Here is a 26,507-nt window from a genome sequence, read left to right as displayed (position 1 = left end):
CAAAATATACTGGACTATAACAACTTACAACATTCAGCATGTTAGAAGGAAGAGGAACATTAGAGGAACATTAACGCATTAAAATAATTGTACATGTTTTTTTATTCTACTGGTCCAGCATATGTTGCCTAATGAAAAGTACACCACTAGCAATTGGAGTGCAGTTGTTGCTACTCACGGGTCTTTATTCTCCTGGGAGCCAAACATAATCATGGACTTGAGGGCGTTCCAGTCCTGCAGGACTCGCTCCAGAGCAAGCTGGGCGAAACGAGGAGGTTCCAAGTCATGGTCCGGCATGTCAGAGTCTGAAAGAGAGGGAGAGACAGAGGATTTCAATACAAGCTGCATTGGGGCCATACAAGAGACACGTCTGAACTGAGTGGTCCTGTACTGTGCGAGCGCACACTTGGTGGTGGGAAGAAAAAAAAACACTATTTACGTGCTCGGACCCAGCCAGTCAGGCAGGGACAAGCATTGTTGTGCAATGGAGTGGCTGTACCACAAAAATAACTCCAGTCGTCACTAATTTAACCAGATTAACTCTGCCGTCCCTAGTTTGGCCAATTTTATTTTTCCCCAAATTCAATTCAATTAATTAAATAGATGATTAATCATCCAAATTGTTGGTGTAAGCAAATTGTTTGTTTTCCTCAACAAAAAGGTGCAACATTTGAAAATCATTCAGTACTAACCTTCTGCATTGGCAGCCTTGCGGTTCCGGTCTTCTCTGATGCGTGGTGGTCGATACTGGCAGTGCTCAACACTCTGCCTTGCAACAGTCTGCACCAAGAACAGTAATATATGTTCTCCCCTATAGATGAACATGAGAGCAGTTGGAGAAACATTCATTATGAGTTAGGAGGAGTCGGCAACCTTTTTTTGTAATAAAATAAGCCTTCTCGTCCGAAATTGTGCATGCAAAGAAGATTATGTTTCAGGAATGTACCACATAAGAGACCCGAGTGGGATCTTACCTGCTATTTGGTGTGGTGACCAGGTTGGTGGTGGTGAGTAACCTGTAGAGCAGGTCCAGGCGAGCAGCCTTCTGCCCAGCAATCAGTGTTTTACACTTACATTTCTCCCAGCAATCACAGTACGCTGTGGGAGAGGTCCTCTTCAGTCTGGGGAAGATAAAGTTAACACAGTGAGACTGGTTTGACTATCACCGCAATTTCTACAAATATGAATCATTTATACAATAGAATAAAGGCGATGGAGGTCAGAAGGAAATCCTTTGATGAGACTCAATCAAGGATTAAACACATAAGCCCTATTTTATACTATGTTGTACAACGGTGTTGTGGACCGAAATGGCAAATTTGCAAGCTTGTGACATGTGAGCTTGTTCATCAACTAATTCATCATTTTTTTAAAATGCTTTAAAGATGTTTGCCTACACAAATTAGGGTTGTCAGGTTGAAAGTGGTTAAAGCAGGAATAGATACTTACTTGCAGTCATGTCCCTTGTGGCACACTCTGGCACACTCGGTGCAGCAGCAAAGAGACTCAAGCAGACCACAGGTCCGACACTCAAAGATATCCTGCATAAGTTGTCAATGTGAGGGACAATTTAAGTGAGTGAGTTGATCTTCACATTGTCAAAAGAAGAAACTCATCACATTCAGCATCAATTTAGTTCCTACCTGGTTGATGTGTTCGGCTCCAGTCCAAGTGAAGCTGCAGGTGTCATTGCAGCAGAGGACGTAGAGAGGTGAATCATCCGGGTTGGTCCCCAGGGGACAGATCATTTCCATAAAAACAGAGTCTGCATCCTCCTTCTCCACAATGCCAGGGTCACCCACTGTGTTCAACAGAATGGATGAGCAAAGTGAAAGGTTTGCACAGGAAGCACAATGATGCCATGCACATCGAAATAACGACATGACCTCAAGAACATTTCTATGACTGCGGGTGATCTTTCTGCAGCAGTTACAATATCATGGGCTATTGCAAGCAGGTCAGTCAAAATAGTTTGTGATGCACAAATTATGGACATGGTTTGGACCAGTCGCTTTTACACAAAGATATGAATGACATTTTATTCTGCTCAGCATTAAAGTCAACATGAGTTAGCCTTTAATATATTAGCGCCCCTCACTTCACACAGGTGTGATTTTATCATCATTAGTAATTCATAGGTTAGGTTGCTCATTTTGTTGTTACACAAACAAGTTTTCTTTCCATTGCAATGCCATTTAGCTTTCTCCCAGTATCGGAACCACAGACTCAATTTAAGAGTACTTTGCAGAGCATGAATTCAACAGCTATTCAAGCGCAATAACCACCCAGGTCCCACACCATCAAATACCAATCTAGATCACAGCAGAGAGCGCCCCCTCCACCAAATACCAATCTAGGTCACAGCAGAGAGCCACTGAGTGACAGACATACCTTTGGACATTTTCTGAGCAGCCTCTAGAACGGTGATGGCTGCAGGATAAGCTCTCCCACTGACTGCCAGCATGAATGGGGTCATTCCACGGGCATCCCTGTCAAAAAGCAATACACACAAAGAAAGGTAAGAGGTGGGAGCAAAAGAAAGGAAAGAATAAAAAAAAGAACACAGGGCCATCTGCTGCAGATGGAAAATCAAACTGGCATCTCTAGGGAAAGAAGAGTAGCTATCCGTTCAGTTTTATTTAAAAGGATGACACATTGGTTGTCTTCAAATGAAATAAATGGCTTCATCCATAAATGAAGAGTCATACTTAGCAGACAGCAGCTCTCGTAGATGTGGCCTCAGAACAATGCTGTCACACATCAGCTTGAGAATGAGGTGGGCATTGGCCTTCCGGTCTTTAGATTCAACCACCGATGGCTCAGAGGACGGGCCTGGTCAGAGTAAGAGAAGACAGCATTCACAATTTACCTCCCATTCTAGAAATCCAAAAAATACTTACTGCCTACGCCTCCCAGCCATTGTAAAATACCCGGTAACCTGAGACCTCTCGTGGCTTATTGCTTTATAAAGACCCTTATCACGTAACATAGGATCGGTGGGCACACCGGGCAGCCAGAATAAAGCTTTATTTACGTTATTATGGGAACGGCGGGGATTGTGCTAATACCGATTGCGTTAAAATAATAAGTCAAATAATGGCAAAAATATGGGGCACGGTAACACAGTCGGTAGAGCTGTCGCCTCACAAGAAGGTCCTGGGTTCGATTCCCGCTGGGGACGCTGTGGGTGTGTTCTCTCCTCCACATCAGCCCCTTGGACGCTCATGCATTGAAAGAAGCATGAGGTCAGTTCGTTGCTCTCCCCAGGTTGGCGGAGGGAGTTAATTGACACTGGGTGAAAAAATGTTGAGGGATTTAAAAATTAAAATAATGGCCAAAATATCCGCCAGACCGATGTATATCGGTTGGGCTCATAAAACTATCCTCCAAGTGGCCGTAATGATATAACTAAACACAAGTGTGTTCTTCCACTGTGGTCTGATAGAAAACACCAAAGGAGACCCAGTTTTCACAATCCAGTTTTATCAATCTTCTGAATCGAATTAAGAATGGCTGTGAAAATGTCCATCCAGAGTTAAAGTGCTATCTGACCTGGTATGGTGGAAGTGCTGGGTCCTTGGCTGGTCCCAGTGGATGCAGTGGTAAGAGAGCCCACAGCTGGAGCTAGAATGAAGTCAATGTCCCCATCTGTAAGGAAGGTACAATGAATGTTATTGTGGGTACATTCAGGGGGCATATTACTGCGCTAACCTGAACACTTAACCCACTACTTAAACCGTGTCAGTCCATGAATGAATGGTTCTCCAGCTTCTCACCCATTTGGACTCTTTGCTGATCTCAAATCTGATCCCACCAATAACTAATCTCCACCAACATCTTTTAAGTTTAGTTACCCGTCTTTCTAAACAAAGTGTCTAGTCTACTTAAAAAAGAAGAAACCCAGTGAACTAGTCGGCATGCTAGGTTCAGTGTACTGACCGGGGTCCATTGGTGGGGGGTCAGGCACCCAGCTGGGAGGGGCAATAGGTGGTGAGACAGGGTCCTGATGGTCACTGGAGGAAGGACCAGACTCATGGCGGCCGAGGCCAGCCGCTCTAAGAGACCGACGCATCATTTCTCTCAAACGGAGCCTGGAGACATAAGACACTCAAATGAGGAGATTGGACTAAGCAAAAATAGGCTTCATGCATAACTGTAGTCTCGGGTGGCCAGACGGTGGCATACTCTGTGAAGACCTCTACTACAGATTACACAGGGAAATATTTCTGGTCTACTATATCGTTTATGATTCAACAAGAAGCTATTTGTTATTCTGCTTATAATAGTAACATAACTACTATTCTCAGTTAACCAAAGTACTTACCCTCTACTGCTGGAGGAGCCCGTTCTATTTCCAGAGCTGTTGCTGGAGACAACCGATATGGCATTGGCAATGGCCTCCACGGCAGACAGACGCTCTGCGAACGTGTTCCTCTCTGACCGCTCAGCTTCTGGAATGAGAGTAGCCAGTGTTACCTTGGAACATAGTGTTTTACACCCCCATGGTCAAAAATTCATTGTGAACTACACTAGCTACATTTTGGTCAGGTTGTGTGCGAGGATACAGAATGCTCGGTTAAGGCAACAGTACTGATTTGAAATGGCTACTGCTTTATTCGATATGCTCAAATCCCATTAAATATGATCCTTTTTGTCTGTTTTTTTCTTGTTAAGAAACTCATGTTCTGTAATGTTTTACACACAAACAGGAAATGGAGTTGAGATATATTGTGCTGGACCCCTGTCTAGGCAAGACAGGGGTAGTGTTGGACCCTGTTCCAGCCTACCTTCCTCCTCCTTTGTCTCCTTGTTGCTAACAGGGAAGCAGACAGAGACAGCAGCATGGAGAATGTTGCGGTTTCCGTCACAACGGTGTCCCAGAAGTGCTCCAAGGGCCTGTCCGCTCTGTTCCAATAGGAAGGCCTGCTCCAGGTTCACTAGGTACTGCCGACACGCCTCATAGTCACAGCGGAGCACGTGCTGCATCAATGTTTGCTTCTGCAACACCCAAACAAGTATCCATCATTTAGTGATGAGTGTCAGTATCAAATGCATGAAAACACGATTTTTTAACAGTTTGTATCCGGCATGAACATCACCTGCCTGAGGTGTTTTTTACTTTTTAACCATGGGAATGTGTGTGTGAGGAGGGGGTTTACCACCCACACTGCACAAACAGGAAGCTGCACCTTAAAAAACATTGTACCTGCTGCTAATCTTTCTTCCCCACATCCTAAATATCATAAAAAAATGCACCATTTACCATGTGCCCAGAAAGAAATAATTTCACGCCCGTAAGACTGATGCAATGTATAGGTTGGTAAGCCCAATATTTTTTATAAAGCATGTAGAGTTCAAAATATACCGCTTTAATTAACAATTTCAGATAGAAAACTCCAAATTGCTTAGATTTGTGATATTAACATCCAAATTGCTTAGATTTATCCCATGACACATAAATTTGCATCCAAATCCCTTCGTCACATGAGGTCTAGTCTATAGCGTGACGTGTGGCATTTACCTCAACAGCCATGATGATTATAGCAGCTTTCTTTTTAATGGTAGAGTTAGAGGGGAGGTTGGCAAGGGAGTGCACCCCCATTCCTAAACTGGCAATGGGTGGCAGATCCAGCCAATCAGGATCTCGTATTCCACCCATGCAGTCTTTGGCCATGGGGTAGATTGTCCCGTTTCCATCTCGGAGAATGATTGGTGACTCCTGTAAAAAGAACATTAAAATGGCATTAAAGACAGGGATGTTTGCTATAGCATGTCAAGTGGCCCTTCTGTAATTCACAATGTTGGCTCACCTGGCCGGCAGTGAAGATCGCCACATTACGCTCACTTTGCCCCAAGAACGCCAGGTTACTGGTGGGGAAGTTATTCTCCTGCTCAGCTTTGCCTGTGGCCAGGTCAAAGATACAGTACCTTACCCAGTTACCAGTTTTCAGAACTGCGTGGACTCCTGTGGGGGAGGGTGGGAGAGAGCAAGCAATGGATTTGTTTTCCAAGTGCTTATAATTTCATTCATTCAAACATTGCTTTTGAGAATCCCACGGATTTACCCTTTTTATTCAAGACCACCACTGTGCATATGAAACTGTGTCGGGGAAAAAAACAATATAGAAAAACATTTAGTTGGAAGTGACATACCTTTGGAGTCAACATTCACAGCGAGAATCTCAGCTTTCTCTGGAATGCAGAGCTTTTTAGGTGTGCGCTGAAAGCAATCTGGAACTTTAGGAGTTCCACCCGTTTTTACCACCTGAGCAAGGTGAGGAGAAAACATAATATTAATGTCAGATATTCAACTTGCACAACTGTGGTGGCTTATTCTGCTGACAGTTCTTAACCAAATTCTGATCTTAACCAAGTGTTTGTTCAATACTATGACAAATTATGTAAATGCATTTTGTGTACAAATCTTATGTACAAATCAATGCAATTTGATGTGTACATATGTACTGTATGTATATTTCAGTGTGTAATTGCACTCATACCTGTAGCTCATCTATTCTGAGGAGCCTACAGTCCTGCAGTAATGAGGACGGGTCAGAGTCTGTAGGTACAGCAGCAGCAGCAGCGGCAGCAGCAGCACTCTGGCTGCTCATGCTGCTGGATGCGCCTGGAAATCTCACAGCAACATATGCACCATCCACTTTTAGCACCTTGGAGGCAAAACGGAGACAACTACATTAGTCTTGGGCATCCGGGTATTGCAAGGTGTAATCCTGCCTCATCATGGAGAATTGAAGATTGGGGTATGATTCCTGCACAGAGCCTCCGGCATGGCCGGGCGCTCCAACAAACACAATATGTCATTAGCAGGTGGGAAGATGGCAGGGAAGGGCACACTCCGTCACTGCACTTACTCTACAGGCTGGTAGCAGGGAGTGAAATTGGGAGGGATGGAGTATACTTCTGCACACATTACACCCTCCCGTTGAAACTCCTCACTGTCAGGTGCGATGTGTTATCAGAGGAGACATGGTTTTCTACATCTTCCCCAAGACCAACATGAATCAAGTCAGAAACAGAAACGAGGAGCCGCCACGGAGCGGCCGGCGGTGGGGGAGCATGCATATGCAAGCAGAATATCGCATATCATATGGTCCGTGAGTCCGTCAGAGAAAATGCTCCGGGCTCCACCCCCAGAGATCGACACCACCGACTCCCTCACCCCTCCCAAACATTTCTTTGAACGGATTTGCATAAATCACACAGGTGACATATTTGGAATAAAAACTGTGATTTTCGCCGAAAAGCTGCACTTTTGCTTGTCTTAGACAGAGGTTTATCCATTTGCCACCAACCTTTCCTACAGGGACATTCTTAACGTCCTCCACAAACACCACCTCCCTGAGAGGCCACTGCTCCTCGTTCACCTTCTCCTCCTCTTTGGGAGCTGGGGTGGAGCGCCTTCGTTCTGTAAGCAGAATGTTATTCCATTATGTACAGATTAGTGTTGGGACATGCAAACACCATTTACCACATTCAAACAACTGAGCTGATGCAATACATATATTGCATGATTTAGGTTCAAAGTTCTTTTATTTGTTACATCTTGTGTACGAGTATAGAAGAGTAAAATCACGAGTGTAAACAAAAATACAATTGTTTTCGAAGCTATAAGTTTGCACTAAAGACCTCAATATCAATATCCACACCTTGCCATATGCTTGACATGATGAGGTGGTAAAAGAACAACCGACAGCACAAACAGATGTGAAATGACCTGGCTGGGTGTACAGTACAAGCTGATAAAAAAAAAACTGTGTGCCATCTGTTTCAAAGTCAAAGGAGTCATGGTGAGTAAAGAGAAGAGAAAGTGGGTTCTGTGTCTGAGAGACAGCAAGACAGAATGCAACAGAGCTGGAGAGAGAGGATGACATACTGTAGGGCAGCGAGGCACTGCTAGCAATGGAAGAGGTATCACTGCAGGTGGATGCTGGGGAGGGAGGTGGACCCATTTCAGTCTTCACCAAGTCTGGCTTACTCTCCGTTCTGAGTGGGGGAGGAAACAGGATTATTAGATTTGTTATCCAAGGTTATCGAAGCTTAACCCAGTATAAACACAATGTCATTATACGACAACTTGCTTCCAAACAAATTACTTTAATTGTAGAGTGAAGATGGGAACCATACAGGGGGCCAATAAGAGAACAAGCAGAGACTAATGGATGGCATTTAAAAAAGGTGAATGTCATGTTAAAAAAAGAGGCTTAACAGGAGAACATCAATCCAAGTTAGACAAGGTCCCTGGGGCTCAGTTGTTCAGCTCACTACTTCTGTTCACAGTAGTGTTAACAGATCCTATGTCTATAACTAGTCATGTTGCACTTGAAATAGAAACCAGCTCCATTTACATGCATGTCTTACGGCCGGGCTCCACCGGGCGCGTCAGCGTCGCGTCTCCGTCACCGTCAGGGAATGTTCCCTTTTTAATCAATGAAGGGTGGCTCCACTGCCCGCGTTGACGGAGACGCGACGCGTGCATTAAAATTGAACCGGTGCGTTTTTTGACGCGACGCAGACGCAACGCAACGCGTCCGGTGGAGCCCTGGCGTTATCTGTCGTATGCATCTCTCATGAGGAGCTAATGTCCCGATCACGTTTTTTTGCACCCGATTCCGATCATTTGATTTTGAGCATCTGCCCATACCGATTTTTCCCGATCAGATATTTATATTTCATAGAACACGTTTATGCCATATAACAATATCCAGTCCAATATCATGATATGGATATAATATTGATACTAGGGATGTCCCGAACTCCAGATCACATTTTTTGGTTCCTGATCCGAATCCGATCATTTGAAAATGACGCGATTGGCTCCGATTTCAGATCACCCGATCCGATCGGGACAACCCTAAGCAAAATCCATTTTCAATTCAAGAATTTCAAATCCAAGCATGTATTGCTTTTTGCTCATTATAGGGGTACCTACTTTATTTCCTGGGTCTTAGTAGTCTTTTCCATGTTCTTGAGACTCTCTGGCGAGCGCAGCTGGAACCTACAGCTGTCATTCATGTTCCAGACAGACTCCAACAGAACGCCCACCTTGGGGATCCCAGCATTGACAGAAAAGGCCACTGCACCAGCATGATAGAGGGGGTTATTCCTCAAGCACACCTAAGGAAGGAACAAAACAATAGGATGTCAAATTCAAGCCAGCAATATGGTTTTCGTGAAGTGCTGAGCCTGGACCCTGACTAGAAACACCAACAAGACACATGTATACATAAGTTTTATTTTCCATATCAGAAATGTTTTTTAGAATTGATTGTGATGTTGTTTCTGTCCTCGGAGTGCAGTGTAGTCATCAGCCATGTCAGTTATTATTTTATTGTTTGTCTTTTTCTTTGATGGTTATGTTTTGTCTCTTTTTATTGTAAGTTTGTTTCTGCAATTTTTTTGACCAATCTGTAACTTACTGGTTAAACATTATTGAAATGCTTGTATACCAAAAATCATAAACAGATGTTTGGGGAAAAAAAAAGAAACACCAACAAAGGAAACATCTCAACACTCCCAGGCTAGCAAATCGTGCAGCAACAGTGAAAAATAAATATATTATATATATATATATTGCTCCCATTTTACCTGTGTTCCCACGGTGATGTTGGGTATGGAGGAGATGCCAGCGCTGGACTTTGGCTTCTTGTTCTTGGCTCTGGCCTTTTCAAGCATCTTTTTCCGTTGACTAAAAGGCACAACTCCCCTGTGGATACAACCAGTGAATTGTAAAAACATGGCTTTGACCTAGCAATTCTTCAGTGTTTAACACATTGACTGCAAAGGACGTCATATTACATCACATTAAATGGGAGTGCCATTCGACTGCGCATGACTGAGGCACAGAATGAGTCAATACCCGGCAGTCAATGTGTTACTGCCTAAATAAAGGGAAAGTATTCCAAGGCCACAGTTAATAATAAGGGATCAAAGACTCATTATCGGTTTCAGACAGCATGAAACCAATAATAGGCCAACATGAGATAATTGCTTTCTAGATCTAGGTTAAGGCCCTTCCACACCAGTCAGACTAGTCAGACTACTTAAAACTGTCAGATTGCAACAGACTAGCATTTTTTTTATATCAGCACAAACCAGTCGGCCGATGTAACGTTGGTTTGCAGTGTTGCCAGTTCTGCTTATTATAAGCGACTTTGGGCTAGTTTTCCTGTAAAATAGCTTAAATATATTGTGATTTGCTTTATTGGTCTTGTTTCCGAAGTGTAGTTGCTTATTTGGGCTAGCTTTCGCGATTCTTTTGAAAATAGCTGATGTAATAGGGCTCAAGTGGTTAAACTCGTTGCTACTTTAGTGCTTGTTTTCATAGACCTCGTCGCTTGTTACACAGAATCTGGCAACCTCTCTGTATCACACAACGAAAACAAAACACAACTGGTAGCATTTTCACGCTAGCTTTGCTTTGGAGTTGATCGATTGGTAAAGGAATTGAGAGTTGCGATTGAGAATATGGTATTTAGTTCACACTACACCAGTAGTCAGCCCTGAAACATGACGAGCAGACTAGAGATCCACTCTACAGTGGAGTATATTACCCCCTCATCACTACAACATGGATAGCGACGGCTCCCGAGGTCGGCAACCGACTGAACATGCTCAGTTCTTCATCATCTGGTTCCGGCGCTTTCAAACTGGCTGACAGCCGACCGTCTGTGCTGTCTGGAGCTGCCTTTAGATGCATTTCCCCCAGTCTTGGGCTAATTACATTTCTCATCAGGCTAGCTATGCAACAAAACCATGTCCTTACTCACCACCAATAGAGGCTACTCTCCAGCTGGGCACAAGTATAGAGAGCACAGGAGTGCAGGGACACAATGCGCTCCCCCTGCAGCTCAGGGAAGGTCTGGGCGCTGTGTTCCAGTTTGGAGGCAACCGTGCTCAGTGTGTCGTCCACCCAGGTCGCTACCTGTAGAGCACAAACAATTACATACACTTGAATTAAAGGATCAGTGTATAGGACACAAAGGCAGATCAGAACATTTTTAAATAAACATAATTATAGTTAGTTACGTCAAAAGGCTACCTTGTTGGTCTCTGTGGCTATGGTGGCTCTGATGCTGTTGGCGGACAACAGAGTGACCTTCTCATTAGCCAGACCCAGGAAGGAGACACGGGGGTGATGAATAGAAGGGTTCTGTGGGGACAAATGACAGGAAGAACTGAATCAGCGACTCTTCAATATAAAGGGAGATCAGCCCCTAAGCCATGTGTGCTTCCTAGCCAACTGACGATGACTGCCAAACATATGGTCAAAGGACTCTGCAGGATACAGAAGAGTTCAGTAAATACAGGCAGACATCTGGAGTAAAATACCACTTCATCTCTCAGAAAGAATTTCTACACATTTAGAGCTACACAATCTCTGGCTAATCAAATAGGTCTGGCCTAGGGCATATAACCAGCCTCTTTGTCTTAGTAACTAGATATTGCTTTTCCCTCATATTTGTCTTACTCTTCTTCACCAAATTGTGTTAGCATCATTCTGCCAAAACATAATACAATTCTCCCACCTGTGTGTTTCTGTAAGGTTCAGGTTCACTCCATTTCCACTGGTAGAGTTCTCCTTTAGAGCTGACAGCTACCAGCTCAGAGTACAAGGCCCCAATGCTTACAAACTTCACACCATCCTGGGGAGTAATGAGTAATTAGGAGTAAATTACAACATCTCAGTCAAATGTGTTCTTTCCAAACGTATCCAAATCTTGGCTTCAAGAGATGAGAAATAAATCCAAAACCCGGCTTCAGGAGATGAGTGTAATAATTCACTAACATGTAGCATCCATTCAACACAATTTATCAACAAAACTACAGCACCGTGTGTAACCATAGCTCCCACCTTGTCAGGCCACCACTGGAGTTCCTCTCCCAAGGAGACGGGGCTCTGCACCGGGATGCTCTTCTTGTCCAGGCTGGGCTCACCCTCGCGGCTGGTGGAGCCTCGCTCGGTGTCGAACGAGGCCCCATCCAACCACCGCCTCTCGCGTAACCTCAACACTGATTCACGCTCACGCAACAGCTCTGAGTCACGCTCTAAGGGGAGAAGGAGAACTGGTATGCAATAAGGTCACACCAGTGGGATAAAAGTAAGCCACTCTCTGGGAAAGACCCGTAAACAGATTTTAAGTAGATAGAGAGAGTAGATAGAGAAATAGAAATTGATTTTGTATTATTATTTCTTTTTAGAAATGACTAAACTACAGATTGAGAGTGGGGAATCTAAATTATATCGATGTGAGTCTGTCTGCACACTCGCATGTCAAAATGCGAGGTAGAGGAGGAAGTGGATAGACAGAAAAAAGGCATGCATGGTGTGCTTAGAGTGGGCTAGGCATGTTTTTTTTTCTCCCATAATAGTTGTTAGGGTCTCTGATAAAACAGGAAGACATAGCGGGCCTTTCTCAGAGGGATCACAGTATGTACAGCAGCCATGCAGTACACAAACATTCACATTAAAAAAAATAGGTAAAATAATTGGAGAAAGGGCAAACTACAAATTTCGTTCCCTAGTTTGACTTCACTAAACTAATGTGTTCATAACACACACACACACACACACACACACACACACACACACACACACACACACACACACACACACACACACACACACACACACACACACACACACACACACACACACACACACACACACACACACACACACACACACACACACAAAGGCAGTCAATTGCTAAATGTATCATCCAATCGGTGATTGTTATCGACCGATCAGGCGTCAGGAGAAAAACCCTGATCAGAGCACCTAGGAGACCGTTTTGTTCTATACCGCTACTGTAGCCAGCATGAGATAACACAGCTTGCCACTACTGTCTGCAACAGCAGTCGAAAGTTAATATGAAAGACACACATTGTGTAACAACCGCATGATTTTCATATGGTACAATTTAAAGTTTAGCCAAGATCATGCGTTTATTCCAGCTGTTCATGTTTTGTTCATTTCCTACCAGCACCAGGTCTACAAAATAGATCATTATGACATTATTTAAAACTTCTAATATTAGTTAAAGTTAATATTAAGTTAAGTCGACCTACTGGAAGTCCAGTTTCATTTAAACAATCTTAAAAGCAAAACTATTGATTGAAAAGAAAAACAAAAAGTAATCATATTTCTAGACCCAATTGTCCACTTTTAAATATATATATTTTTTTAACTTTAGGAACACTGTCGAGTGTCGACTGAGGGGTCTCCAACTGACTATTCAAATTGTAAACTTTGAGAGGGCAACTATCAAATACTGCATGTCATTTTTGTTCATTAATAATCTGTGCAAGCATCCCTCCAGGCGGTGGGATCACCGTCCCACTATCAACTAACCATTCACAATGTTCCTGTCCCTCTACTTTATGGGATCACCGTCCCACTATCAACTAACCATTTACAATGTTCCTGTCCCTCTACTTTATGGGATGTAGCAGAACTAGCCAGTTAATGCAGACAAATAAGTCAGCGAGTGCAAGCAGGCAATATACAATAAACATTTTAAACGTGACAACACACACCAAAACCCCCAAGTAACAATGTCTTAATGCAACACACAATTCAGTCAGGGCCATCAGTAAGACAGAAACATGGAGGATGTGTATAAATCAAGTGTGGACCTAGGGCTGTCATGGTATGGAATTATCACCACTGTGGTGAAAAAGCTACATGGCCCAGCAACAACTAAATTCTGCGAATGCAGTGCTCCGTTTCGTGACTTCATCAAGAGCAAAGGCTGCATGAAATCCCACCGACATTCATCGTTTCATGTATCCTGGGTGACCAGGCTGGTTTTCATTTTACAAGCACTGGATCAGATTAATGATGACTATTAAAACAGCATCTGCTGGTTTCAAATTTCTGTGTAACACCGGCAGATATTCAGCAGATATTACTTTGTTGACAGTATGACACAAGCTTGGTTCATTACATCAAAACAATCAGGCATAAAATAAACAATGAAAGATGTTAACCACTTAAACTAATAAGCCTGCTGGTCCCTTTAACCCCCTTATGGCTATTGACATAATGAATCAAAAAATCCATCATAACCGTTGACGTAATAATCGGGGGCTTAATGTAGCAACTTTTGGCTAGTTTGGCTAACTGCCGATGTAATCTACCTAAAACACACAGTCTTTATGTGCATCGCTGCGTAATATGCGATATTTGGGGCTTGATTAGAGCTTAATTTGACTTAGTTATTAAAAATAAACGATGATAGCTTAGCATCCCAGATATCTGACTGTGTAACAGTGAAGAAAACTAGCAGATGTTGTGATCTGTAGAACCGGAAATGACATTGCCAGATTCGCTCCATTTGGTCAAAATCGGCATAATGGTGAAATTACCGCCACCATCAGGACAGGGTATAATACTATAGGATTACCGTGTTAAAATGAGATGGTGTGTATGTCACAGATTTTTCTATTGGGATTAAAATGACGAATTAAATATGAATAGTGCAGGTAGAAGGCACAATCCACTGTTAATTAGGGTGGCCATAAGAGGGTTAATTTTTATTTCTTTGATAAATCTGCCTGTCAGTTTGACATGCTTTGTCCGCATGTTCTAAAAACAAATATTGATCTTTTTTGTTAGGTCAATTTGGACAAATTCCCAGGAGGATGTTTGTTTACAGTTTTCCCTGCACACACATAATTGACACACAGGAATTAACAATCAGCACATTTATGACATCCCTTCCACCAACCACTGCCCCATTCCGTTTCATACACACGCAAATACCTAAAAAACAAACAAACACACAATCGCAATGTTCCTGCCTTTCCTCACTGGTCTGAGTTGATGGGTTACCTCTGGATGATCCCAGGCGGGACAGCGAGGATCGTCTGAAAGAAGGGTAGCCAAAGTAACTGATGTCCTCGGAGAACATGGCGTCAGCATCGATTATAACACTGGGATGAGCCGAGTGGATGTCAGCATCCAACAGGGACATCAAGTCCTCTACAAGGAATAAACACACAAAGAATCATAAAACATATTTTCTTATTAGTTGTTCAGGTCCGGTGTATCCTACTATAAATGCTGTGTGTGTACGGTTGTAATGCACGTAACTCGAGAATGATGTAGTCTACTTAGACTACAGTCAGTTTGCACTCTTCACACACACACACACACAGGCAGACAGATACAGAGATCTCCATGTCGGACAGACTTTAAAATGGGTGCTATGACAACAGGTATTACATACTACAGATATCTCCATATACAGTATGGGCACAAAAGGGACACAGACAGATAGTTAAAACGGGTGCTATGACAAGTTGACAACGGGTATTATTAGGTTCCCAAGTTGCATCGTTCCCAAGTAGGCCGATGGCCGACATGCACGTACATGTCTAGTACCAAGAATTATTCTAGATGGAAATTACCATCTACTGATCAACAGAAAAAATAAGATGACATTTTTAAATGCATAATAGTAGACGAAATTAGTTTGTGGTTGCTTTCATAGCCCACAGGTAAGGAAACAAATTTCCCCAAAATGATTCAGAATGTCCCAAACAAACCTCCAGGCAGGTACGATTCGCTGGCTGTATCATCTCCATCATCACCATCTTCGTCATCACGACTCAGTAGGTTGTTAACTGCAAGGTTGACGTCCAGGTTGGTCCTCTGGAGCTCCCGGATGATCACACTCCTGGACTTACCCTGCAGGACCACTTGAGCCTGCAGGGAGTGGAACCCAACAGAAGCCTCGTTCACACAAGCACTGCAACCTTGACATAACATTAAACACTTATACCCTATACTTTGTTGGCCATGGTCTCCCAGCGGTCTATACTTGGTCCACTCCTTTTCTCCCTCTACATCAAATATCTTACAGCTGAAAACAGCCAATCTACAAGCTCGTAACACATCGTAACACATTGCGAACGGCAATTTTGCTCCACAAGCTTGCAAAACACAAAAGAAAAGCCAGTAAAACCCCATAAGTAAAGATAGCAGCTGCCTTGAATTCCCAACAGTTGAGCTGATTTTTTTATTGTGATCTTGCCTTCATCTAGTCTACAAAAGCAGCAAGAACACAGAGGCTAGGGTTTGAAAAGAGATTAACCCATTTTGGGCGGGAACCCCCATTTGATGTTTTAAACATTGTTATAATTTAGCTATTGAAAAATAGCAGATCTACAAGCTCATAGCGCGCCACCGAGTGGCGCGTTACGAGCTTGTAGGTCTGCTATTTTTGAAAAATAGTGAAAATATTTATTTCAGAAAACTGGAGGATTTAGAAGATTTTTTTTATTTATTTCAAAGTCAGGCCTAAATGGGCATTTCATTTCAGTGGAGGCGTCATGCGAGTACAAGACTAACATGTCTCTGAGAACATGAGTCTGAAATTCTACAATGCAAGGATAGAAAGGTACAGGAGAAAGTGTTCTATGTATAGACTAATTCAGAAACGGGTCTCATGGTCGCAGCAAACGTATTTCCTGTAGGCGGAGACGACATATCTGCGTTGTAAACTCGCAGGTCTTCTACTACATTGAATGGTAGAGTGACTGATGTTAGTCTGCTCAAACGTTACCCTTTTACCTGCTTTTTCACCAACACTAACTTTACAAAGATGCCCAGAACATCGGGATGAACCCGTGTAGTTTATGGCTGCTCCAACAGTAGTGGCAACATTCAACTTTGGAGAAAAACAGAATGTCAAAAAGCACTGCGGTGGTTGAGACCAGAGCCATAGAGTAATGGTTGAGACGAAGCAGTGAAAGGTCCTGAAAGATACATAACGTCAGTCTTACCCAATCGACAATCTTAGAAGCCTTGTGTTCATACAACAGAATGTTTGGCTATTGGGTAAGACCTACAGGAAATACGTTTGCTGCGACCATGAGACCCGTTTCTGAATTAGTCTATACACTAGGTTTAATTTTAATCTGTATTGGAAATCAATTGTTGGCTAGGCGTAGTAGCATTTGGTCCAATAAATATTATAACTGCACAAACAAAAATAACAAATCAAATGTTTATACGTATAATGGGGGAAACTGAATTAAAACTAAATAAACCTCACTAAACATACAAGCAATGTTTACATAGGGAGGAAACGTGTAATAAAACAATATAAAAAAGCCTAAAGAAAACAAACTATGTTTAATAATGTGGAAACCTGTACCTGGGAGATAAGCTCCTCTGGGATGACAGAGGCTGGGATGACAGGCTGAGGCTGGCTACCCAGGAGGCCTGAGCCACGGTCCCTCCCAGTGCGGATAACCCTGGTCTGCCGACGAGAGTCACGGGCTGCTGTCGACGACCTGCCCGAGGTGCCTCCTCCCCCTCCTCCACTTCCTCCTCCTCCTCCTCCTCCTCCGCCGCCTCCTCCTCCACCGCCTCCTCCTCCACCGCCACTACTGCTGCCACCTGCTCCTGTTCCTCCTCCCCCTGCACCTCCTCCACTCCCACCGCCTCCACCACCACTGCTTCCATTTACACCAGAGCTCCAGCGACTCCTGTTACATACAGCACAAGGCCAGTCAGATGAGTGTGCCAACAAAACCATCTGACTAACAGGAGAAACTCAAACACACATATGTGTACACTGGGATTTAGCCTTGTGACAGCTGGCTGAGACAGAACAGGGTACACTCAAGAGGTTTCATAATAGCAAGACTTTAAAAGTAACAGCAGTTATATGGCTGCAAATTCCAAATATGGGCCAGACAAGTTAAACAGAAAACAGCTTGAATTTTTTTTAATAATGTGGAAACCTGTACCTGGGAGATAAGCTCCTCTGGGATGACTGAGGCAGGGATGACAGGCTGCATTGGAAATACATTTTCATATTTAAACCTCCACTTAAAGATTTCAGTTTTGCATGTTCCGTCTTGCAGTACATCAATATGAAAACCAGTTTCCCCATTTTGAGATCATTGGCACTTTATAATCATTGGCCCCATGATTGGGAAACAAACCCTAACCATGGCAGCTTTATTGCCATGCTCTACACATTGTACCTTACAGGACCAGAGGGTTTGTTATCCCTCTGCTGACCCTGCCAGAACTTACCCAAGGGTGTTGCCTGCCAGTCTGCCCAGTGTGTCAGAGCCAGACAGGAACCAGGGAGGATCACTAGTCCTGCCTGGCCTGGAGCTCCTTCCTGTCCCTGAACCACTGCTCAACTTTGAACTGGAAACAAAAGATGGGAGATCGGTTACAGACCTACAAAAGGTCCCACACAGACGAACCAAAGAAATGTATTTGTTTACCCGGGTAAACAAAAAACTTAAAATAAAAACGCTGTTAAATTGTGAAACATTAGGGTTTTTTTGGAGACTAGCATGGCAACACCCTTGGGAATCTGAATTGGCTGCAACTCATTCCTTCTTCCAAAACATAGAACTTGTGGTTTTGGGGATGCAATTGCTTTCTCCTAATAAGTGATGGGAAGTGAAATAACTACAGCTACAGCTTAGCTGTCACTGAGGTCATAGCAAAATGGCAGTGAAAAGAAATAAATAATCTGTAACCTCTGAATAAATAATCAAGGACAAAATAGTGTACAACAACTTACTAGGAAAACAGTGTACCACGGTCTAGGCTGATCATCATGACTTAGGCTACTTCCCCAGGGCTTGACATTAACTTTTTGAGGCACTTGTCATTCAGACAAGTACATTTCCCATTCACTTGTCCGGGCACAAAAGTCACTTGTCCGGAGCACGAGCACACAAATAGGCCTACATTTTTTTTTAAATCAACCAACTGTAAGTTGGTTTTACGTTGGTGAATACATATTCTAAGTTTGCAAGTTAATAGGCCTAGATTAGAATGTCTATGATCTTACATATATTTCATGTATTCCAAATTCACAGCCATAGATCGGTCCTATCCGCGCACGGTTACCAGACTGACCTCGTCGGCATTTAAACTTATAGCACTGCCTGTGCACCCACCCAATAATTATTTCCTAAGACTTGGAGTCGTTTTGGGGACTAGTTTCATATTAATTTGAAAGTTCTGGCAGAAAATGTGTATTTAGTCAAAATATCACTTTTCCATGAGCTGCATACGGACAACATTCTCTCCGGCGAGGGGCCCGGAATGAGTGCAGGACTGAACAGATCAAAACTTTAGGCACAAAATGTATGGGGCACACAAAATAGGTTGTGTGATCAATTACCCAACACCAATCGCAACACACCTGTCAATTGTGTGCACCATAATGTTTGTGCTTCCCAAACATCGACTGTTCCCAAAGGAAGTTTATATTTTCAGTCTAGCTTTTCCTCATGTAAAAGTGGCGATATTTTACATAACATGTTTTCTGCCAGAACTTTCACATGGATATGAAACTAGAGGACAATATCTGACTCAAAGTCTTAGGAATTAATTACTGGGCGAGTATACACGCAGTGCTACAAGTTTACATGCTGACGTGGTCAGTCTGCTAAGTGCTCTGATAGGACTGATATGGATGTGTATTCTGTATTTGGAAAACATGAAATGTATGTAAGATTACAGACATTCTAGGGCTATTAACAATATTGTAAAGGTGATGATTAGGAATGAGCGTCACAGAAAAAGCGAAACCAAGAGTCACTTGTCCAATGGACAAGTAACATTTTAATGCCCCTGTCCGGGAAGAATTAATACTTGTCCCGGACAAGCCTTAATGTCAAGCCCTGTTCCCAACAAAACATTCATGTAAATTTCATCCTTTTGCAGGACAGAGAAAAAAGGGGATTGAATTATTCAGAAGTTAATATAAAGAACACAAATTAAACATGCAATGAACAAGCTGGAGCATACGATGTAACTTTTGTTTGCCATTCAGAGAGTACAAAGAGAGTATGCCTTGTTTGGTAAGATGTCAAACTTGCCCAATTGAAAATCTGCAGTGCTCTTTTCCATATGCTTCCCGGCAACCCACAATGCTGCTGACTGCAAAGCTATTACCATCTGAAACCGTCTCATTTTCTTTTGAAAGTTTGTGCCAGGCAACAAAACATGTGCTCTGCAGAAAAGCTTAGACCAGGCGGCTCCATTAGTCCAGTCTTCTACAGCCTTAAGTTCACATGCATGCTTAACAGCTAGAGAGGCCTTGAAAAAAACCTTTAAATCACTGTTGGCTGCTGCTCTGCTGGCAACATGTATAGGGCTATCAAAGAGACATTCACCAAAAAGACATGCTCAGTGCTCACAGTCACAGCCAACACAAACCCTAGCGACTACTGAAAAGCATTCCATTAAAAAAGAATGAAACACATAGCACATAGATATTTAGCAATATAAATGACTTCCCAGAAGCCTTTTTCTAGTGTACTCTAGGTATACCATTTACAGCTTTGGTGGTCTAGTTTTTGTTTGGCCTAAAGAACAGCAGAGTGGGGGAAATGTTTTCCTATTGGTAAAAACAAAGGCATTGGCTCCTACAATAATGTAAGACTGGCCCAAAGAAAAACACATCTTGAAATGTAGCTTCTGCTCCATAATCTCAACAGATTACTGAAGCACTATTTCATTCCAACAGCCACATGCTAGAGCAGATATACTGTAAGCAAATTATATAGAACTGTGATGTATACACAAATTAATATCACAGTGAATAGATAGGAAAAGTGTGTATTATTCTAGAATAGAGATGTCCCGATACCAGTATCGGCAACATGTCTGATATGCTCTTATTTGGTCGTATCGGAATCAGCGAGTACGCCAGTCTAAGCACCGATCCAAATCCGATATGGGTTGACTGCCTGTGGCAGGTAAATAAAACAAAACAAAAAGTCTGAGCACACAATAGTCTTTAGTTTGCTATAAACACAACACGAGATATCTGTCTAAACACCAAAAAAAACAAAATCAAAACTCTCAGACAAACAAAGGACACAAGTGTGAAAGTCAAATCACAGCAGCCAGCCACCAGAAGTAATCCCAAGCATGCCAGGTTCAATACATCTTGTACCCTCTCTTCCAAAAGAAACAATATATAAAACCCATTTCTGGGAAGAAGCACAACATAAAGATGTCTCTCACCCATCATTGCCGTCCGGTTTGCTCAGCTCCAGGCGATCTGGCTGGACAGCAAAGCTGATTCTGCACACACGCCCATCCTGAAACAGATATCATTTTTGGTGTAATTAGATCTTAAAGGTAGCGAATTGAAAGCCTAAAAAGGTGCTTTAAGTTATTCTTTGTTAAAAAGGTTAAAGCTCTAAATTCAGATATCACTCAATTAAACAGGAAATTAAATTAGTCTCATTCATGTTTTCACCACTTAAAATTTTCACTTGAGTCCTCTCTCCTGATTGGATCAAATTGGTTGTCATAGGTATGCTGAGCTAAAATTTGACTAAAGAGCGGAGACCCATGTTACTGAATCACACTCTAGTCTACAGTATCAGTAGCAATACCTGCTATAGAGCTATTCAACAACACCCAACAGTAAAGCAGTATGTATTCTCAGTTTGTCACACCTCATGCCCTTAATAGAATAATGTGTTTGTTAACCAAGCAGCCAAATTTGTATGATTAATAATATTGGCAAGTTAGTTTTATGGTGATAAAACAGTACAGTAGAGCAGTAGCTCTTTCTGGTCTGGACGCTGGGGGCATGTCCCCTGAAGCGCACCGTGTTGATTTCTCAGAATGGCCCTGGGTTCTGGAAGTGTGTGTCATAACACCATGACTGTGATGTCTGTTCTGAACTTCTGATCACTCCCTTTCCCCTAAGTCGGTTTGTGTTGTAGTGTTGCTTGCATTTGCCACAATAGAGACCAATACCTAATTTATGCTCTGTCAAACGACGATGTTGGTGTTGCATGGCACATGGCTCAGAATGCGTTGTGAGTTTGTAGATCGGCTATTTTCTCAACGCTTCACACAAGTATACATTTTGGCTACAATGAAAGTGACCGTCATTGCAATACAAAATAAATAAAGATGGCTGCCAATATGCAAGTTTCCACCAGCACGCCCTGTGTGAAGGGCCCATTATATAGGGGTATTAATAGGGCCAGAGCTGAAAACTTGGTTTGATAACAGCACAGTAGTGCTGGTATGGTTACAGTATGACATCATGGTTACAGTTACATCAAGTGGTGATTTCAGCTCCACCCGCAAATATATAAATCAGATATCATATATAAACGTATTAAGTGGTGTAACTCCACAATTCAACAACATATAGTTGCCAGAATCATTATATGTTTTCAGCAATGACTTTTTAACATGCATCATGTATTTAGAAACAAATTGTTGAGCTTCCTCGAGGGTCTTTAATTTGCCTAGTTCTACCACTGGCTTGAACATCTTTTTTCTGACAAGCCTGAAGCCTGACATTACCTTGCAAAGGTTGAGTGTACCAGAATGGGTGCATGGGCAAAACACTGAAAAGCACTTAGAGCAGAGAAAATGCCATAACGTACATCATGAAACTAAAACGAATCAAATCCTATGTCTTCAGTATGTAGGTGTGTATGATTATCACAAAACTCTACTGTGTACACACCATCTACCATAGATGGTGTGTGATAAGAATGTTACTGAGCCTTGGAGGTAATGAATGAGACAACCCCTTGCAAGTTGCAACCTTGCAAATTATTCACATTATAAACATGCAACTACGGAATAAGCTATAATATACCAAAATATGCCCAGAATGTGGTGCTGCTGGGAACCAGAACAAATCCTTGTTGATATACAGTACATATACCATTTATTCCCTTTTCAGTCATGGACCAGATAAGAAACATACAGAGGTCAATGACTGTGTAACATATCTTTTTCCTGATTAAAGGGCAACTTTAAAGTTTTTAGCCTGAATCCCATCATTCTATTATTATGAGGACAACATGTGAGAACCTGACCACTACACTACACTACTCAAGAGCTCACTCCAGAGCGGGGCCGTTCGATTCACTGAAAATTGAATTGATCGATTCTTGATCCCCATCCCAAGATGCGATGCGTCATGTTGTGAGCCTGTGAATCTATTTTCATATTATAAAAAGTGTTCATTAGTCGCAATCGAGGCAAAAGCCTGAAATAATCATTATAATGATTTCAAGTCATATCACCTAGAGTCCTAGACCTACCCCTGAGGCACTGGCAAAACGACGGCAATCTAAGTAAAGCATAATTTGACATCGTCTCCCACAATAGAATGATGTGATTCTGATTAAAAGTTGTTACATGTAGGATTACCTCAAGGAGAAACCCAGCATGGTTTGGTCCAACCACACATTGTTTCAGAGTGGCCTGCTCCAGCAGACTAAGGTGTGGATGACTACATTGGAAAACACAGAGGATTGATTTATTGAATACTTTATTAGTCAGAAATGTAAACAGCACAAGCAAGGTACAGTCATTAAGGCTAAAAGGATAACACTAAAAAGACCTGGGGACGTGTTTTCCCATTCTGGTCCTATATATTAAATTCATCAACATAGCATCAAATAAATGTTAGATAATAAAAAGGATTGTCTTCTTTGGGCACATCATTCTTGAACAAAACAGCATATAACTGGTCACCATAGCAACAAGGGCTCACCTGTTATAGTTGTATTTGTTGAGTTTCTCTGAGACTTCACGGAGCCTGAAAAGGTGAGGGAAAACATTCAGTGACAAGCTAAAGCCATTTTTATTAACATTACAATAAAGTTCAAGAGTTTAGAATCCACCACGGTGCATGCGGCTTTGTCGGACATCTATGCATACACAATTGGCCCGTGTTCAGGGGAGGGAAGGCGGGCGGGGAAGGTGATATTGGTCATTGCACATACTGTACTCCTACGGGCTGGGACAGCACCCGTCAGCAGCGAGTGTTGAGTGGGAGGAGTAGGACGAAGGCCCTACGTCCTTGTCACTAGTGAGTGGCAGGTGAGTCAGTAGGGTGAAACAGCATTGACAACACAGAAATGTATGTGGGGAGCAGTTAATTGGCATACTAAATTAGGGAGAAAAAAAAAGAATTTGCTACAATAAATAAAAAAATCACCCATGTGAAGTGAGGGGCGCTAATATATTAAAGTCTAACTCATGTTGATTAGGTGATGCAATGGTGATGTAAAACAAACAGTGACAAAACAAACATTAAATTATCTTCATTGTTAATGGCATTTAATGTTTGTGTTAGGGACAAGATGATGTAAATTTTCCCTTCATTGTCAATTGCATTTTTAAGACAAACATTGAACTAAAACAGCACCCCCTATTGGTACTCTAAACATCTGGACATAGTCACATAGGTTAGGACATAGTCACATAGGTTAGGACATAGGGACAAAGCTGTTCCTTGGAGTTGTTGCACCACTCAAAAATAGCTCCCCTCAAAAATACAAATAAAAATCACACTTGAGTGAGGGGCGCACTTTATCATCATACATCACATTCCGCACTCAGCCAATCAAATCATTTCCGTGGTACACAGACACACAAAGCTGAGCATAGGAGGGGAATGTCCTATTTTACACTATTTATGCCAGAACATGGCAAAGGTAATATGTAAGCTATGTTATAAGACATCTATTGGAGTAACGTAGCCTGGCTCCGGCCCCAAATCGCTACCAATAAAAAATATGTCCCGGTGATTCTGGGTCTGTACACTTTTCCGACAAGTCATTGGTCCGACATACGGAAAACGACCGGATTAAGGTTGGCGAACATGCGTTAAGGTTGGTGACCGGATTAAAGTTGGCGAACATGCGCTGCTCCGTGCTTTTAGGTAGGTTGTCTGACCAATGACTGGTCAGAACTTACTGCACCCGGCGATTTAGGTCTGGTGACTGCCTACAGTCTCGATCGAAAATCTCGTCAGCATCAAACAACAAACATGGCTGCCCCCACTGCGGTAACTCCCGACCGTATCAATCTGGTTATTAAATCGACCTATGATAAATAGTTTTACAGAAACCACAGGTTTCTGTAAAACTATTTACAGCTGACATTTACAGCTGAAAAAATGTTCACCACTAGCATCTTTTTTCCAATAGGCCTATATAAAGCCAATATGTCCTATGTTTGTTGGATGACACAAAGCACAAATTAGGCAGGACAGGTCAATAACCTGTCATATGGACAGAAAGGGCAAGTACTGCTGAGGCTCCTGACTGCCTAACAGCAACACAACGTAACGCAGATACAAGTTTGACACCTGCCAGTGCCACTGCAATGTTGGCCTGGGCCATGGCTCAGTGGTCCAGGCACCTTGGCTGGTAATCCAGTCTGGCAGGTTTGACTCCCGATCCCGACGGCCTTTACTGCATGTCTTCCCCCCCCACCATCTCTCTCCCCATTTCCTGTCAGCCTACTGTCTGTCCCTCCATAAAAAATATAAAATAGAGGCAAAAGCCACACAAAAAAACATTTAAGAGTGTTTGTCAGCTCTCTACAGTGAAAGCATGAAGGTAATTATTATAAACATCCATTGTCTTTATATTACATTGTTAAGGAAGAGAAAACAAATATCTTGCTCCCTTCAATTATTAAAAACATGTAGATACTAGGTAGGTACCATCATGAACACAGTCAAATGAACAACTATTGTAAACAAGTTCCCCCCCCCCCCCCCCCCCCCCCCCCCCCAATAAAAGCTATATATGTTTTTCTGTAGGCAATATAAAATCCCTTTATCAACACTGACCCCAGCACTTTCCTCTAGAATAGCCATGTCCAACTTCCAAGTGACATAATGTAAAGGAGACAGAACCCTATACTACCGAAGCAGACAGGAGGTAAGAGCAGCAAATGACTCAAAATATGCCGGTCAGTTTACCACTGACCTTACCTGTGATGTAATAAATAGGACTGCCATTTACCAATAAACAGTAATGATTTTGACATGTATCTGTGTTGGAAGCCCCTCGAAAACAAGATGGTACATCATGTTTTTTTTCCCTAATAAAGAAACTTGAATCATGAAACAGCACTAGCCTCGGAAACCCAGACGTTTTAGATGGAGCACTATTATTTTAGATAAAAGCACTCATCGGCTTTGACAACTGCAAGTTCCTCTGTGGAAAGAGGAGGGGGCTGGCAGCACATGGTGAGTGGTGACCATAGGACTTGCATGTGTGCAGTGGCATGCATGCCTCAGGATAAACGAGCCATGACCCCCTGCCCAAGGGGAATGATGGGTATTAATTAGCTAGTGCATTAGGTCTTTTAAACCAAAGCACACGGCAAATTCCAGTCGATCTGTCCAGTTAGTGACACTGTGAAATCACACAATGAACAGCAAGGGGCTTTCAACTATTGTCCTGATTTTATCTCAAGGTCACTCTAGTCTACACTTTCCGACTTCTCAACCTCTTTGTCTTAAAGTAGAACAGCCCATTAATCAGTTCAATCTCAATGGATGATATAAATAGGTTTACTATAAATCATGTCAAAATACAGGTCACATACCGGTACAACATTTAAAATACAGGGACGATATCAATAATCGTATGATGTACTCCCGATGTATTATATCTCACTCTGTGTGATAACGCTATAGCGTAGT

At 42.5% G+C, this 26,507-nt stretch overlaps 1 protein-coding gene across 9 annotated transcripts in view; it reads right to left on the bottom strand.

The window, feature by feature from the left end:
• The window catches only part of ubr5 (ubiquitin protein ligase E3 component n-recognin 5), a 42,336-nt gene that overhangs the window by 14,708 nt on the left and 1,121 nt on the right, over positions 1-26,507 (bottom strand). For all 9 annotated transcript variants that reach the window (XM_079504798.1, XM_079504799.1, XM_079504800.1 and 6 more), the window contains exons 2-31: positions 23,556-23,600; positions 23,210-23,291; positions 21,041-21,117; positions 18,074-18,193; positions 17,184-17,517; positions 15,571-15,730; positions 14,855-15,004; positions 11,873-12,084; positions 11,547-11,663; positions 11,060-11,170; positions 10,788-10,942; positions 9,607-9,724; positions 8,951-9,135; positions 7,895-8,004; positions 7,314-7,426; positions 6,501-6,668; positions 6,154-6,265; positions 5,811-5,965; positions 5,522-5,719; positions 4,788-4,998; positions 4,325-4,451; positions 3,940-4,091; positions 3,553-3,648; positions 2,709-2,832; positions 2,392-2,489; positions 1,644-1,801; positions 1,450-1,541; positions 975-1,121; positions 693-811; positions 179-305 (exon numbers count right to left, since the gene is read on the bottom strand). In XM_079504798.1, the coding sequence (XP_079360924.1) occupies positions 179-305; positions 693-811; positions 975-1,121; positions 1,450-1,541; positions 1,644-1,801; positions 2,392-2,489; positions 2,709-2,832; positions 3,553-3,648; positions 3,940-4,091; positions 4,325-4,451; positions 4,788-4,998; positions 5,522-5,719; positions 5,811-5,965; positions 6,154-6,265; positions 6,501-6,668; positions 7,314-7,426; positions 7,895-8,004; positions 8,951-9,135; positions 9,607-9,724; positions 10,788-10,942; positions 11,060-11,170; positions 11,547-11,663; positions 11,873-12,084; positions 14,855-15,004; positions 15,571-15,730; positions 17,184-17,517; positions 18,074-18,193; positions 21,041-21,117; positions 23,210-23,291; positions 23,556-23,600 (4,173 nt within the window). The remainder of the gene's footprint in view (positions 1-178; positions 306-692; positions 812-974; positions 1,122-1,449; positions 1,542-1,643; positions 1,802-2,391; positions 2,490-2,708; positions 2,833-3,552; positions 3,649-3,939; positions 4,092-4,324; positions 4,452-4,787; positions 4,999-5,521; positions 5,720-5,810; positions 5,966-6,153; positions 6,266-6,500; positions 6,669-7,313; positions 7,427-7,894; positions 8,005-8,950; positions 9,136-9,606; positions 9,725-10,787; positions 10,943-11,059; positions 11,171-11,546; positions 11,664-11,872; positions 12,085-14,854; positions 15,005-15,570; positions 15,731-17,183; positions 17,518-18,073; positions 18,194-21,040; positions 21,118-23,209; positions 23,292-23,555; positions 23,601-26,507) is intronic.

Source organism: Electrona antarctica (genome assembly GCF_951216825.1).
Source record: "Electrona antarctica genome assembly, chromosome: 6".
Taxonomy (NCBI): Eukaryota; Metazoa; Chordata; class Actinopteri; order Myctophiformes; family Myctophidae; genus Electrona; species Electrona antarctica.
The sequence above is the reverse complement of the archived record's forward strand: the minus strand, read 5'-3'. Positions and strand labels throughout refer to the sequence as shown.